Consider the following 12,808-nt stretch of genomic DNA (forward strand, 5'->3'; position numbering starts at 1 on the left):
TGTCTGACACAATATTCTCAGGGATGCCGTGCAAACGAACCACGTTCTGGAAAAACACAGGAACCAGATCGGAAGAGGAAGGCAGCTTAGGCAAAGGAACCAAATGGACCATCTTTGAGAAGCGATCACATATCACCCAGATAACGGACATGCCCTGGGATAGCGGAAGATCAGAAATGAAATCCATGGAGATATGTGTCCAAGGTCTCTTCGGGACAGGCAAGGGCAAGAGCAAACCGCTGGCACGAGAACAGCAAGGCTTAGCTCGAGCACAAGTCCCACAGGACTGCACAAATGACCGCACATCCCTTGACAAGGAAGGCCACCAAAAGGACCTGGCCACCAGATCTCTGGTGCCAAAAATTCCCGGGTGACCTGCCAACACCGAGGAATGAACCTCGGAAATGACTCTGCTGGTCCACTTATCCGGGACAAACAGTCTGTCAGGTGGACAAGACTCAGGCCTATCAGCCTGAAATCTCTGCAACACACGTCGCAGATCCGGAGAAATAGCTGACAAGATAACTCCATCTTTAAGAATACCAACAGGATCAGCGACTCCAGGAGCATCAGGCACAAAGCTCCTAGAAAGAGCATCGGCCTTCACATTCTTTGAACCTGGTAAATACGAGACAACAAAATCAAAGCGGGAGAAAAACAATGACCAGCGGGCCTGTCTCGGATTAAGGCGTTTAGCAGACTCGAGATACATCAGATTTTTGTGATCAGTCAAGACCACCACACGATGCTTAGCACCCTCGAGCCAATGACGCCACTCCTCAAATGCTCATTTCATGGCCAACAACTCCCGATTGCCCACATCATAATTTCGCTCGGCAGGCGAAAACTTCCTAGAGAAAAAGGCACAAGGTTTCATAACAGAGCAACCAGGGCCTCTCTGCGACAAAACGGCCCCTGCTCCAATCTCTGAAGCATCCACCTCAACCTGAAAGGGAAGTGAGACATCGGGCTGGCACAAAACAGGCGCCGAAGTAAACCGGCGTTTCAACTCCTGGAAAGCCTCCACGGCAGCAGGAGCCCAGTTAGCTACATCGGAGCCCTTCTTGGTCATATCCGTCAAAGGTTTCACAATGCTAGAAAAATTAGCGATAAAACGACGGTAGAAGTTAGCGAAACCCAAGAACTTCTGTAGACTCTTAACCGACGAGGGCTGAGTCCAATCAAGAATAGCTCGGACCTTGACTGGGTCCATCTCCACAGCAGAAGGGGAAAAAATGAACCCCAAAAAGGGAACCTTCTGTACACCAAAGAGACACTTTGAGCCCTTGACAAACAAAGAATTTTCACGCAAAATTTTAAAGACCAACCTGACCTGCTCCACATGCGAATCCCAATTATCAGAAAAAACCAAAATATCATCCAGATAAACAATCAAAAATTTATCCAGATACTTCCGGAAAATGTCATGCATAAAGGACTGAAAAACTGAAGGCGCATTGGAGAGCCCAAAAGGCATCACCAAGTACTCAAAATGACCTTCGGGCGTATTGAATGCGGTTTTCCATTCATCACCTTGCTTAATGCGCACAAGGTTGTACGCACCACGAAGATCTATCTTGGTGAACCACTTGGCACCTTTAATCCGGGAAAACAAGTCAGACAACAGCGGTAAAGGATACTGAAATTTGACAGTGATCTTATTTAAAAGCCGATAATCAATACAAGGTCTCAAAGATCCGTCCTTTTTTGCCACAAAAAAGAATCCCGCACCAAGAGGGGAAGAAGACGGACGAATATGTCCTTTCTCTAGAGACTCCTTGATATATGAACGCATAGCGGTATGTTCAGGTACCGACAGATTAAACAGTCTTCCCTTAGGAAATTTACTGCCTGGGATCAAATCTATAGCACAGTCACAGTCCCTATGAGGAGGCAGTGCACTGGACTCAGACTCACTGAAGACATCCTGATAATCAGACAAATACTCCGGAACTTCCGAAGGCGTAGAAGAAGCAATAGACACAGGCAGGGAATCCCCATGAATACCACGACAGCCCCAACTTGAGACTGACATAGCCTTCCAGTCCAGGACTGGATTATGGGTCTGTAACCATGGCAGCCCTAAAACAACCAAATCATGCATTTTATGTAAAACCAGGAAACGTATCACCTCGCGGTGTTCAGGAGTCATGCACATGGTAACCTGTGTCCAATACTGCGGTTTATTTGCTGCCAATGGCGTAGCATCAATACCCCTAAGAGGAATAGGATTTTCTAATGGTTCAAGAGTAAAACCACAGTGCTTAGCAAATGACAGATCCATAAGACTCAGGGCAGCACCTGAATCTACAAACGCCATGACAGGAAAAGACGACAGTGAGCAAATCAAAGTTACAGACAGAATAAATTTAGGTTGCAAATTACCAACGGTGACAGGACTAACAACCTTAGCTATACGTTTAGAGCATGCTGAGATAACATGTGTAGAATCACCACAGTAGTAGCACAAGCCATTCCGGCGTCTATGAATTTTCCGCTCATTTCTAGTCAGGATTCTATCACATTGCATTAAATCAGGTGTCTGTTCAGACAACACCATGAGGGAATTTGCGATTTTTCTATCACATTGCACCGAATTAGGTGTCTGTTCAGACAACACCATGAGGGAATTTGCGGTTTTGCGCTCCCGCAACCGCCGGTCAATTTGAATAGCCAGTGCCATAGTATCAATCAGACCCGTGGGAATGGGAAAACCCACCATAACATTCTTAATGGCTTCAGAAAGGCCATTTCTAAAATTAGCGGCCAGTGCACACTCGTTCCAATGTGTCAGCACGGACCATTTCCGAAATTTTTGGCAGTACACTTCAGCCTCGTCCTGCCCCTGAGACATAGCCAGCAAGGCCTTTTCTGCCTGAATCTCAAGATTGGGTTCCTCATAAAGTAAACCGAGCGCCAGAAAAAACGCATTAATATCAGCCAATGCCGGATCTCCTGGCGCCAGCGAAAAAGCCCAATCCTGAGGGTCGCCCCGTAAGAACGAAATAACAATTTTTACTTGCTGAGCAGAGTCTCCAGATGAACAGGGTCTCAGGGACAAAAACAATTTACAATTATTCACAAAATTCCTAAACTTAAACCTGTCTCCGGAAAACAGTTCAGGAATCGGTATTTTAGGTTCTGACCTAGGATTACTGATAACATAGTCTTGTATGCCCTGCACACGAGTAGCCAGCTGGTCCACACTTGTAATCAAGGTCTGGACATTCATGTCTGCAGCAAGCATAGCCACTCTGAGGTAAAGGGGAAGAAGAAAAAAAAAAAAAACTCAGAATCTTCTTTCTTATAATCCCTCTTCTGCAATGCATTAAACATTTAATACGGGCCTGGCAAACTGTTATGACCCCAATGGCGAGGGTCTCAGAGGAACGTGGAAGTCTGCAGAATACAAAAATCCGGCTCATAGGGCAGTGGTAGCTGGGTTGACCATATATCTACTCCTAACGCCAACACTAGAAGTAGCCGGGGATCATTCCTACGTTGATTCTAGATGACACGCTCCAGCCGGAGAATCTAGCTACCCCTAGTAGAGGAAAACAAAAGACCTTTCTTGCCTCCAGAGAAGGGGACCCCAAAGCTGGATAGAAGCCCCCCACAAATAATAACGGTGAGGTAAGAGGAAATGACAAACACAGAAATGAACCAGGTTTAGCACAGAGAGGCCCGCTCACTGATAGCAGAATAAAGAAAGGTAACTTATATGGTCAACAAAAACCCTATCAAAATCCACACTGGAAATTCAAGAACCCCCGAACCGTCTAACGGTCCGGGGGGAGAACACCAGCCCCCTAGAGCTTCCAGCAAAGGTCAGGATATATATTTGGAACAAGCTGGACAAAAATACAAAACCAAAACAAAATAGCAAAAAGCAAAAAGCGGACTTAGCTGATATAACTGGAACCAGGATCAGTAGACAAGAGCACAGCAGACTAGCTCTGATAACTACGTTGCCAGGCATAGAACTGAAGGTCCAGGGAGCTTAAATAGCAACACCCTTAACTAACGACCCAGGTGCGGATAAAAGGAATGACAGAAAAACCAGAGTCAAAAAACTAGTAACCACTAGAGGGAGCAAAAAGTAAATTCACAACAGCCTCCACAGCAGCAGGGGACCAATCAGCAACATCAGCACCCTTCTTAGTCAAATCAGTCAATGGTTTAACAACATCAGAAAAACCAGCAATAAATCGACGATAAAAGTTAGCAAAGCCCAAAAATTTCTGAAGACTCTTAAGAGAAGAGGGTTGCGTCCAATCACAAATAGCCTGAACCCTGACAGGATCCATCTCGATGGAAGAGGGGGAAAAAATATATCCCAAAAAGGAAATCTTTTGAACCCCAAAAACGCACTTAGAACCCTTCACACACAAGGAATTAGACCGCAAAACCTGAAAAACCCTCCTGACCTGCTGGACATGAGAGTCCCAGTCATCCGAAAAAATCAAAATATCATCCAGATACACAATCATAAATTTATCCAGATAATCACGGAAAATGTCATGCATAAAGGACTGAAAGACTGAAGGGGCATTTGAAAGACCAAAAGGCATCACCAAATACTCAAAGTGGCCCTCGGGCGTATTAAATGCGGTTTTCCACTCATCCCCCTGCTTAATTCGCACCAAATTATACGCCCCACGGAGATCTATCTTAGAGAACCACTTGGCCCCCTTTATGCGAGCAAACAAATCAGTCAGCAGTGGCAACGGATATTGATATTTAACCGTGATTTTATTCAAAAGCCGATAATCAATGCACGGCCTCAAAGAGCCATCTTTCTTAGCCACAAAGAAAAAACCGGCTCCTAAGGCTACTTTCACACTAGCGTTAACTGCATTACGTTTCAAAACGTCTTTTTTCAGAAAAAACGCATCCAGCAAAACTTTTTGCTGGATGCGTTTTTTTCCCATAGACTTGTATTGGCGACGTATGGCGACGGATTGGCATACGTCGTGTACGTTTTACGACGGATGCGTCGAAATTTGGCGACACGTCGTCTCAAAAAAACGTAGATTGTAACGTTTTTTGTCTCCGCCTAAAAAACGTGTCGCGACGCATCCTGCGGCATACGTCGTTGGCTGCAATGGAAGCCTATGAGCGACGGATGCGTCGGGACACGTCGTACGACGCAATGCAGCGCTGCAATACGTTTTTTTTACACTGAGCATGCTCAGAAGAAGTATTTTGTTGCCAATTGGTCAGACACCCCCAAATCTATATAAACCTGGCCTGGGCCTTGAACCCCACATATGCCAGCAAGACACAGAGAAGCAAAGAAGCCTGCCAGCAAGAGCCAGCCTGCCACAAGACCCCAGCCAAGCACAAGACCCCAGCCAGCCTGTCACAAGACTGCAGCCAGCCTGCCACAAGACTCCAGCCATCCTGCCACAAGACTCCAGCCATCCTGCCACAAGACTCCAGACATCCTGCTACAAGACTCCAGCCACCATAGCCAGTGTGAGTATTGCAATTTTAGTGTGCATCTGTGTGCCTGTGCATTTCTGTGTGTATGAGGTACTACTGACTACAACAAGAGCTTAAAACCTGAAGAGAACCTGAGGCCTGCCATCGTCCTGCACCAGCCAGTGCCATGCTAGAGTCCAGATCCACCATGATGCCAGCCACTGTGAAGACCTGCTGCTTCAGCCAAAGGATTGTCAGCCTTTTGTATGTGTGTGTGTGTATGCGTCTTCTGATTGGTTTCACCTTTCTGCCTTTGTTGTACATATGTGTATTTGCATAAAGCTATGTGCGTGCATGTGTATGTGTGCATTTTTGGACGGCTGTGTGCTTTTGTACCATGTGCCTGCACCATATTATGCCTTTGCCAATTTTATGCCTGTTCATGTGGGAGGGTATGTGTCCATGTGCAGGATTGCATCAGGATGTGGTCAGGATTTTCCATCAGTATTTGTACGCCAAAACCAGGAGTGGGTGATAAAAGCAAAAGTGTGCCTGTTTTCGTATTATACTTTACCTAATTTTTACACTCCTGGTTTTGGCTTACAAATACTGATGGGAAATCCTGCCCAAATTCTGATGCGATCCTGAATGTGGACACATACCATGCATGTTTTTTGGGTACGTCTTGTTGATGGCATGTGCATTTGTCCATGCTGTATAATTGGTTATTTGCCTTTTTCTGATGTATTGACTGTATAGTGGTCTGTGCAGCATGTGGTTTAAATTTTTTTTTTTTCTTTTTTTTTTTTTTTAAATCTGATGTGTTTTTTAAAAAAGTCTAGCGGTGTGCAGCTTGTGGTTTGAATGTGTGAGTGTGGGGTTTTTCTATTTAATAAAAGTGTTGAATTTTTTTTTATTACAGTTATAACCATTTGCAGTTGAAGTACTTGTATTTAAAATAAAGAGCATGTCAGCTCCTTGTGATTTTTAAAAAAAAAAGTGCAAAAAAAAAATTATAATAAAATGTTTATTAAAAAAATGTCCGTAGTATTATTTCATAAAGGTAAATTTAAAACTGGTGTATGTACCAATGGTTACACATGCAATACAGGGTTGGTTGAGGGCTCATTTTTTTTAATAAAGGTTAACCTGTAAAGTATTTTTTTTTTTTTTTGGGGGGGGGAGAGGTTATTTATTTTAAATAAAATGTGTCAAATATATTTTTTCATGGTGTTAACATTAAAAAATTTTGTTTTTTGGGACATGGAAATGAATGGTATAACGTGCAACTTTTTGGGGGGGTTTTGGTGTTCACCTGTATGAACATTTCTGACATCATTTTAGTAGGGTGTTTATCATTGAACATTACCTAGTTCAGGGGGTGGTCTAACTATAGATCCATTATACATATAACAGATAAACCAGGACCGCAGCCGCTGCCCACCAGGACACAGCCGCTGCCCACCAGGACCACAGCTAAAGAGCTAGAAGTAAGTTTTGAAGACCCCAATCTGCTACTTCAATGTGTCGAGCAGATTGCAAGTGTGTCTTTAACTTACAGAACCACCAGGACACAGCCGCTGCCCACCAGGACACAGCCGCTGCCCACCAGGACACAGCCACTGCCCACCAGGACACAGCCGCTGCCCACCAGGACCACAGCTAAAGAGCTAGAAGTAAGTTTTGAAGACCCCAATCTGCTACTTCAATGTGTCGAGCAGATTGCAAGTGTGTCTTTAACTTACAGAACCACCAGGACACAGCCGCTGCCCACCAGGACACAGCCGCTGCCCACCAGGACACAGCCACTGCCCACCAGGACACAGCCGCTGCCCACCAGGACCACAGCTAAAGAGCTAGAAGTAAGTTTTGAAGACCCCAATCTGCTACTTCAATGTGTCGAGCAGATTGCAAGTGTGTCTTTAACTTACAGAACCACCAGGACACAGCCGCTGCCCACCAGGACACAGCCGCTGCCCACCAGGACACAGCCACTGCCCACCAGGACACAGCCGCTGCCCACCAGGACCACAGCTAAAGAGCTAGAAGTAAGTTTTGAAGACCCCAATCTGCTACTTCAATGTGTCGAGCAGATTGCAAGTGTGTCTTTAACTTACAGAACCACCAGGACACAGCCGCTGCCCACCAGGACACAGCCGCTGCCCACCAGGACACAGCCACTGCCCACCAGGACACAGCCGCTGCCCACCAGGACCACAGCTAAAGAGCTAGAAGTAAGTTTTGAAGACCCCAATCTGCTACTTCAATGTGTCGAGCAGATTGCAAGTGTGTCTTTAACTTACAGAACCACCAGGACACAGCCGCTGCCCACCAGGACACAGCCGCTGCCCACCAGGACACAGCCACTGCCCACCAGGACACAGCCGCTGCCCACCAGGACCACAGCTAAAGAGCTAGAAGTAAGTTTTGAAGACCCCAATCTGCTACTTCAATGTGTCGAGCAGATTGCAAGTGTGTCTTTAACTTACAGAACCACCAGGACACAGCCGCTGCCCACCAGGACACAGCCGCTGCCCACCAGGACACAGCCGCTGCCCACCAGGACACAGCCGCTGCCCACCAGGACCACAAAACGATGTCCTCTTCTGACAGCCCTCCTCCACAGCAACAGCGTGTATCGGTAAGTTAACACAAAATTTTTTTTTTTTTTTAAATTTCTTTAAATTAAATTTTTATGGATAACTACATGCATACATTATGTTTCAACAGGAAGCTGAATCAGATGAGGAGCTGTCAGAAGGGGGCGAGACGGGTGGAGAGATGCAAGTGGAGGAGGAACCAAGTGTAAGTAGTGGTGAAACAGTTGCTTCGCACATCACACTGCACCATACACAAAACAGATTACTAAACACCTGCCTACCTTAACTGAGAATTTGTTTCCTTCATTTCAGGCTGCTGCTGCTGCTCCTGCTGCTGCCGCTGAAGGCTCTCCCAGACAGTCCCAGAGTCGGCGGACTCGTCGCCACGGTCGGCCATCAGTGAGTTTTTTTTTTGGGGGGGAGGGGGATTCTATTGGTACTTTAGTATTTCAGTGTACTAATTTGTTTGTTTTCCTTTTTTTTTTTTTTTTTTTGACACAGGCTTCACAGCGTGCTCCCGCAGAAGAGGAGGATGATGATGATGATGACATTGATGTAGACTGTCTCATCGAGGAGGTTCGTGAGCGGGAGCCGCTGTGGAACATGGCTGACCGCAGGCATGCAGATACCGGTGTCACCCGTCGGCTCTGGGACGAAGTGTGTCGCACCCTGTTTCCAAGGCGGGAGAGCCTTCATCCTCAGCAGCAGAGCAAACTAGGTAAGTATTCACTTTCCAGTGATGTTTTGAGCTGACTGTAATGTATTGCATTTACCAATTTTTTGTTTTTTCTTTTGATTCTTGTCTTCACAGTTGGAAAGGTTAGGAAGCGGTGGCGGTCACTGAGGGATCGCTTTAAGAGGGAATTCAATGATGAGATGAAGGCCCCGAGTGGCTCTGCAGGAAGGAAGAGGAGCAGATATAAATATGGCCAGGCCCTCTCCTTCCTGAGGCGAACCATGCTAAGCAGAGTGTAAGTATTCTACAGCCCAATTATAACCATGTTAACCTGTCTACTTAGTTTGCTTTCAGTCAGGGCTTTTTCATTCCAATGTATTAATTTCTTTTGTTTTTTCTTTCACAGCACCTTCTCCAGCCACCGGGCGCCTGCATCTTCCTCTGCGCCCTCTGAAGCGATCCCTCCTGAGTCCGCCACTGAGGGCCACGTCGGTAGGCCCCACACCTCTGTCCCCTCCTCTGACCCCTCTGTCCTCTCCTCTGACCCCTCTGTCCCCTCCACTTCATCCGCCCCAAGCAGTGGAGCATTATTGCAGGCTTCATTGCTCGCATCTGATGCTGAACAGTTAGCGTTCCCTTTACCCCACCCCTCTGATCCTGCCACCTCGACACCACCATTAGGTTCGTGGCGGCAGCGCCAGAGGGGTCAGGAAAGGAGCTATGCTCCTGAGTTCTTACACCTGAATGCATCCTTCCAAGGCTCTTTCAAAATTTTGGGAGAGCAAGTGACTGCTGGTTTCAACATGGTGCAATCACGCATCAGTGAAACAAGCCAGGAAACCAGCAGTCGCTTGGATAGGCTGCATTCAGCTGTAAGTCCCGATCCGGCCAACCTTTTTTTCCAATCCATGCTCATGAGCATGGAGAAGCTTTCTTTTGAGCAACAGATGCGGGTAATGAATACCTGCCATAATGCTGCACTGCAGGCCATTAATGAATCGACCCACACACCTCACCACACCTCCACTCCAATTCCACACCAGGCCCCATTTCCACACCATACCCCCCATTACCAAACCCAGCCCCAATACCCACACCAGCAGCATTACCAAACCCAGCTCCAATCCCCACACCAGCACCATTACCAAACCCCACGCCACTCCCACTACCCTACCCAGTCACAATACCCGACCCAGTCCCCACAACAATCCCGGCCCCTAGACCAAATTACTTCCCCAATGTTTTCCTTACTGAACTTTTCTCTTCCACCTACCCCAACACCACCCCCCTCTGGTCAGCCTCTTGGTTTAACCCCCACTTCCACTGCACCCCAAACAAGTAGGGTTTCCCCACCTATCGACGTGGTCCAACCTTCCGGCACATCCTCCTCTCATATCTCCACCCAACACTTTGAAAATTTGTAAAGTGTGTAAATAAGATTCTAAAAAATGTTCTAATTTTTCTATAAAAATGTTGGAAAATATATATATATTTTTTTTGCAAAACAAAAAAAAAAAAAAAAAAAAAGAGTTAAAATAAAATTCGGATTACAATTCTACTCTTTGTGTGTGTGTGGATTTATTAAGGTAATATAATAAAAAAAGGTTTAATAAAAACAAACACCAGACATGTAAAGGGTATAACATAATGGTTTTACTAGCAAGAAAACCACGCTTTTGGGCCTTTTTTTTGGGGGGGGGGGCAGAAACACTTTTTTTACATAACCAAAACACATGGGAAACAGGTTACACATGGGAAACAGGTTACACAATCATGTCTTGCCACGGGATCCGCCCGACAGGTGAGACAAAATAATCGGCAAACTGGTCCCTCATCCTTGTAACTGAACTTGTAGAGCGAACCGAGCTGCTGCGGTAGTCCCACAAGGTGGTCTCCAACTCTTCATCATCCAAAGAAACGGGCTCCTTTGACAGGACAAAGTTGTGGAGCACCACACAGGCTTTAACTACCTCGTCTATAGTTGTTGTTTTCAGCTTGATAGCCGTCAGCAGAACTCGCCACTTCGCCGTCAATATGCCAAAGGAACACTCCACTACTCTTCGTGCTCTAGTAAGCCGGTAATTAAAGACCCGCTTGGTATGGTTTAAGTTCCGGCTACTGTACGGTTTCAGTAGGTGCAGCGACAGTTGAAAGGCTTCATCACCTACAAAGACATATTCCAGGGCTGGGTCATTTGTTCCTGGCAGTGGTCTGGCTGGCGGGAAATCGTAGCTCTCTCCATAAAGGCAACGACCCATCGGAGAGTTTTTAAACACTTGCGAATCATTGGACCGTCCATACGCTCCAATGTCCACGGCAAGGAACCTGCAGTTGGCGTCTGCAATAGCCATAAGGACGATGGAGAAATACTTCTTATAATTATAATACTCCGATCCTGTTCCTGCCGGTTTCGCAATCCTTATGTGTTTCCCGTCAACTGCACCCACACAATTAGGGAAATTGCAAATTTGCTGAAACTCTTCAGCACTTCGCAACCAGATTTCCGTGGATGGTTGGGGGATATACTCTGGTTGCAAAGTGGTCCAAACAGCCCGACATGTGTCCTTCACTATTCCAGAGATAGTTGAAATGCCCAGCCTGAACTGATAATGGAGCGAAGTCATAGATTCACCCGTAGCTAGGAAACTTTATAAAAAAAAAAAAAAAAAAAATGTTAAAAATTGTTTGTCTGTGCAATTTTTTATAATATGGCACTGTTAATTTTTTTTAAAATGACAGGAGACCCAATAAAACCAGCATGAATCCGGTGTAAAAAAACAGTGGAATGTCCGCCAAGAAAACCCAAATTACATGCTGCAGAAAATAGTGCGCAATATGTCAGCGCAGTATTGTCTGCAGCATGTAATATAACATTCAAAATGACCAATGACAGGAAAAAAGCAGTTGCATGTCATCAAACCCAAAAAACCCAAAAAAAAAAAAACTGCAGAAAATGCAACGCAATATTTCAGCGCAGTATTTTCTGCAGTCTGTTATCTAACATTCAATATGAGCAATGACATTTAAATAAAGCAGTTGAATGTCCGCCAAGAAAACACAAACTACATGCTGCAGAAAATAGTGCGCAATATGTCAGCGCAGTATTGTCTGCAGCATGTAATATAACATTCAAAATGACCAATGACAGGAAAAAAGCAGTTGCATGTCATCAAACCCAAAAAAACCCAAAAAAAAAAAAACTGCAGAAAATGCAACGCAATATTTCAGCACAGTATTTTCTGCAGTCTGTTAACATTCAATATCAGCAATGACATTTAAATAAAGCAGTTGAATGTCCGCCAAGAAAACCAAAACTACATGCTGCAGAAAATAGTGCGCAATATGCCAGCGCAGTATTTTCTGCAGCATGTAATATAACATTCAATATCAGCAATGAAATAAAAAAAAGAGGCTTACCGCAGGGTCACCATCAGCCGCTCCGCCGGTGTGATGGCAAGCCTCATCCTTGTATCCTGTCTTCGGATGACATCCTCCAGTTTTGCAAGCAAAAAATCAAAATGTTCAATCCTCATCCGCACGTAGTTGTGGAATTTGTGTGGATTGTGCCGCAACTCCAGGTACAGAGTGGACTGGACACCCCGGGTCATCCGTAGTTGATTAATCGGATGAATCCACATTCGTCTTCGTCTCCGTTGCTGCAGAAGCATCCTACGCCTTTCCGCTGCCGCCTCCTTCTCCCGCACTATGATATCCAGGCGATTTGTCTCAAAGATAACGTCGGTAACCAAACTAGCAATCCTCCCAAGAACACCTTCCATCGCTGCCACAAAACTAAAACCCACAAAGATGGGCTGTAAATACAGTACTATATAGTTTTTCAAATTTTCCAGTAGCCAATCAAATTTTGGGAGCCTCCCCTTTTAAAAACGGATCCGTCGGAAAAACGGATACAACGGATGGTAAAACGGATACAACGTATGCAACGCATCCAGTATTTTCGACGGAAACGTTTAGCGGATTTGCGACGGATCCGTCGAAATGCTGGATGCGTGGCATACGTTTGTCACCGTTTTTCAATTTTTTGACGCATCCGTTTTTTCGGCAAAAAAACGGATTTGCGACGTAATGCAGTAAACGCTAGTGTGAA

General features: G+C 45.5%; 2 protein-coding genes across 3 annotated transcripts in view; one reads left to right on the top strand and one right to left on the bottom strand.

Moving 5' to 3' along the window:
- Positions 1–12,808, bottom strand: part of STAC2 (SH3 and cysteine rich domain 2) — a 307,072-nt gene that overhangs the window by 224,550 nt on the left and 69,714 nt on the right. The window contains exon 1 of one of the 2 annotated variants that reach the window (XM_077252332.1): positions 5,566–5,686. The exons of the other annotated variant lie outside the window; for it this stretch is intronic. Coding sequence (XP_077108447.1) covers positions 5,566–5,634 — 69 coding nt within the window. The 5' untranslated portion in view covers positions 5,635–5,686. Of the gene's footprint in view, positions 1–5,565; positions 5,687–12,808 lie in introns of those variants that run through there. 2 annotated transcript variants of the gene reach the window in all.
- Positions 6,271–12,293, top strand: LOC143765543 (uncharacterized). Its single transcript, XM_077252331.1, has 6 exons — positions 6,271–8,065; positions 8,155–8,229; positions 8,337–8,423; positions 8,526–8,742; positions 8,836–8,995; positions 9,107–12,293. The coding sequence occupies exons 1-6, from the start codon at positions 7,877–7,879 to the stop codon at positions 10,122–10,124; spliced, it is 1,746 nt and encodes a 581-aa protein (XP_077108446.1). The 5' UTR covers positions 6,271–7,876; the 3' UTR covers positions 10,125–12,293.

The sequence above is a fragment of the Ranitomeya variabilis genome, chromosome 4 (assembly GCF_051348905.1).
Source record: "Ranitomeya variabilis isolate aRanVar5 chromosome 4, aRanVar5.hap1, whole genome shotgun sequence".
Taxonomy (NCBI): domain Eukaryota; kingdom Metazoa; phylum Chordata; class Amphibia; order Anura; family Dendrobatidae; genus Ranitomeya; species Ranitomeya variabilis.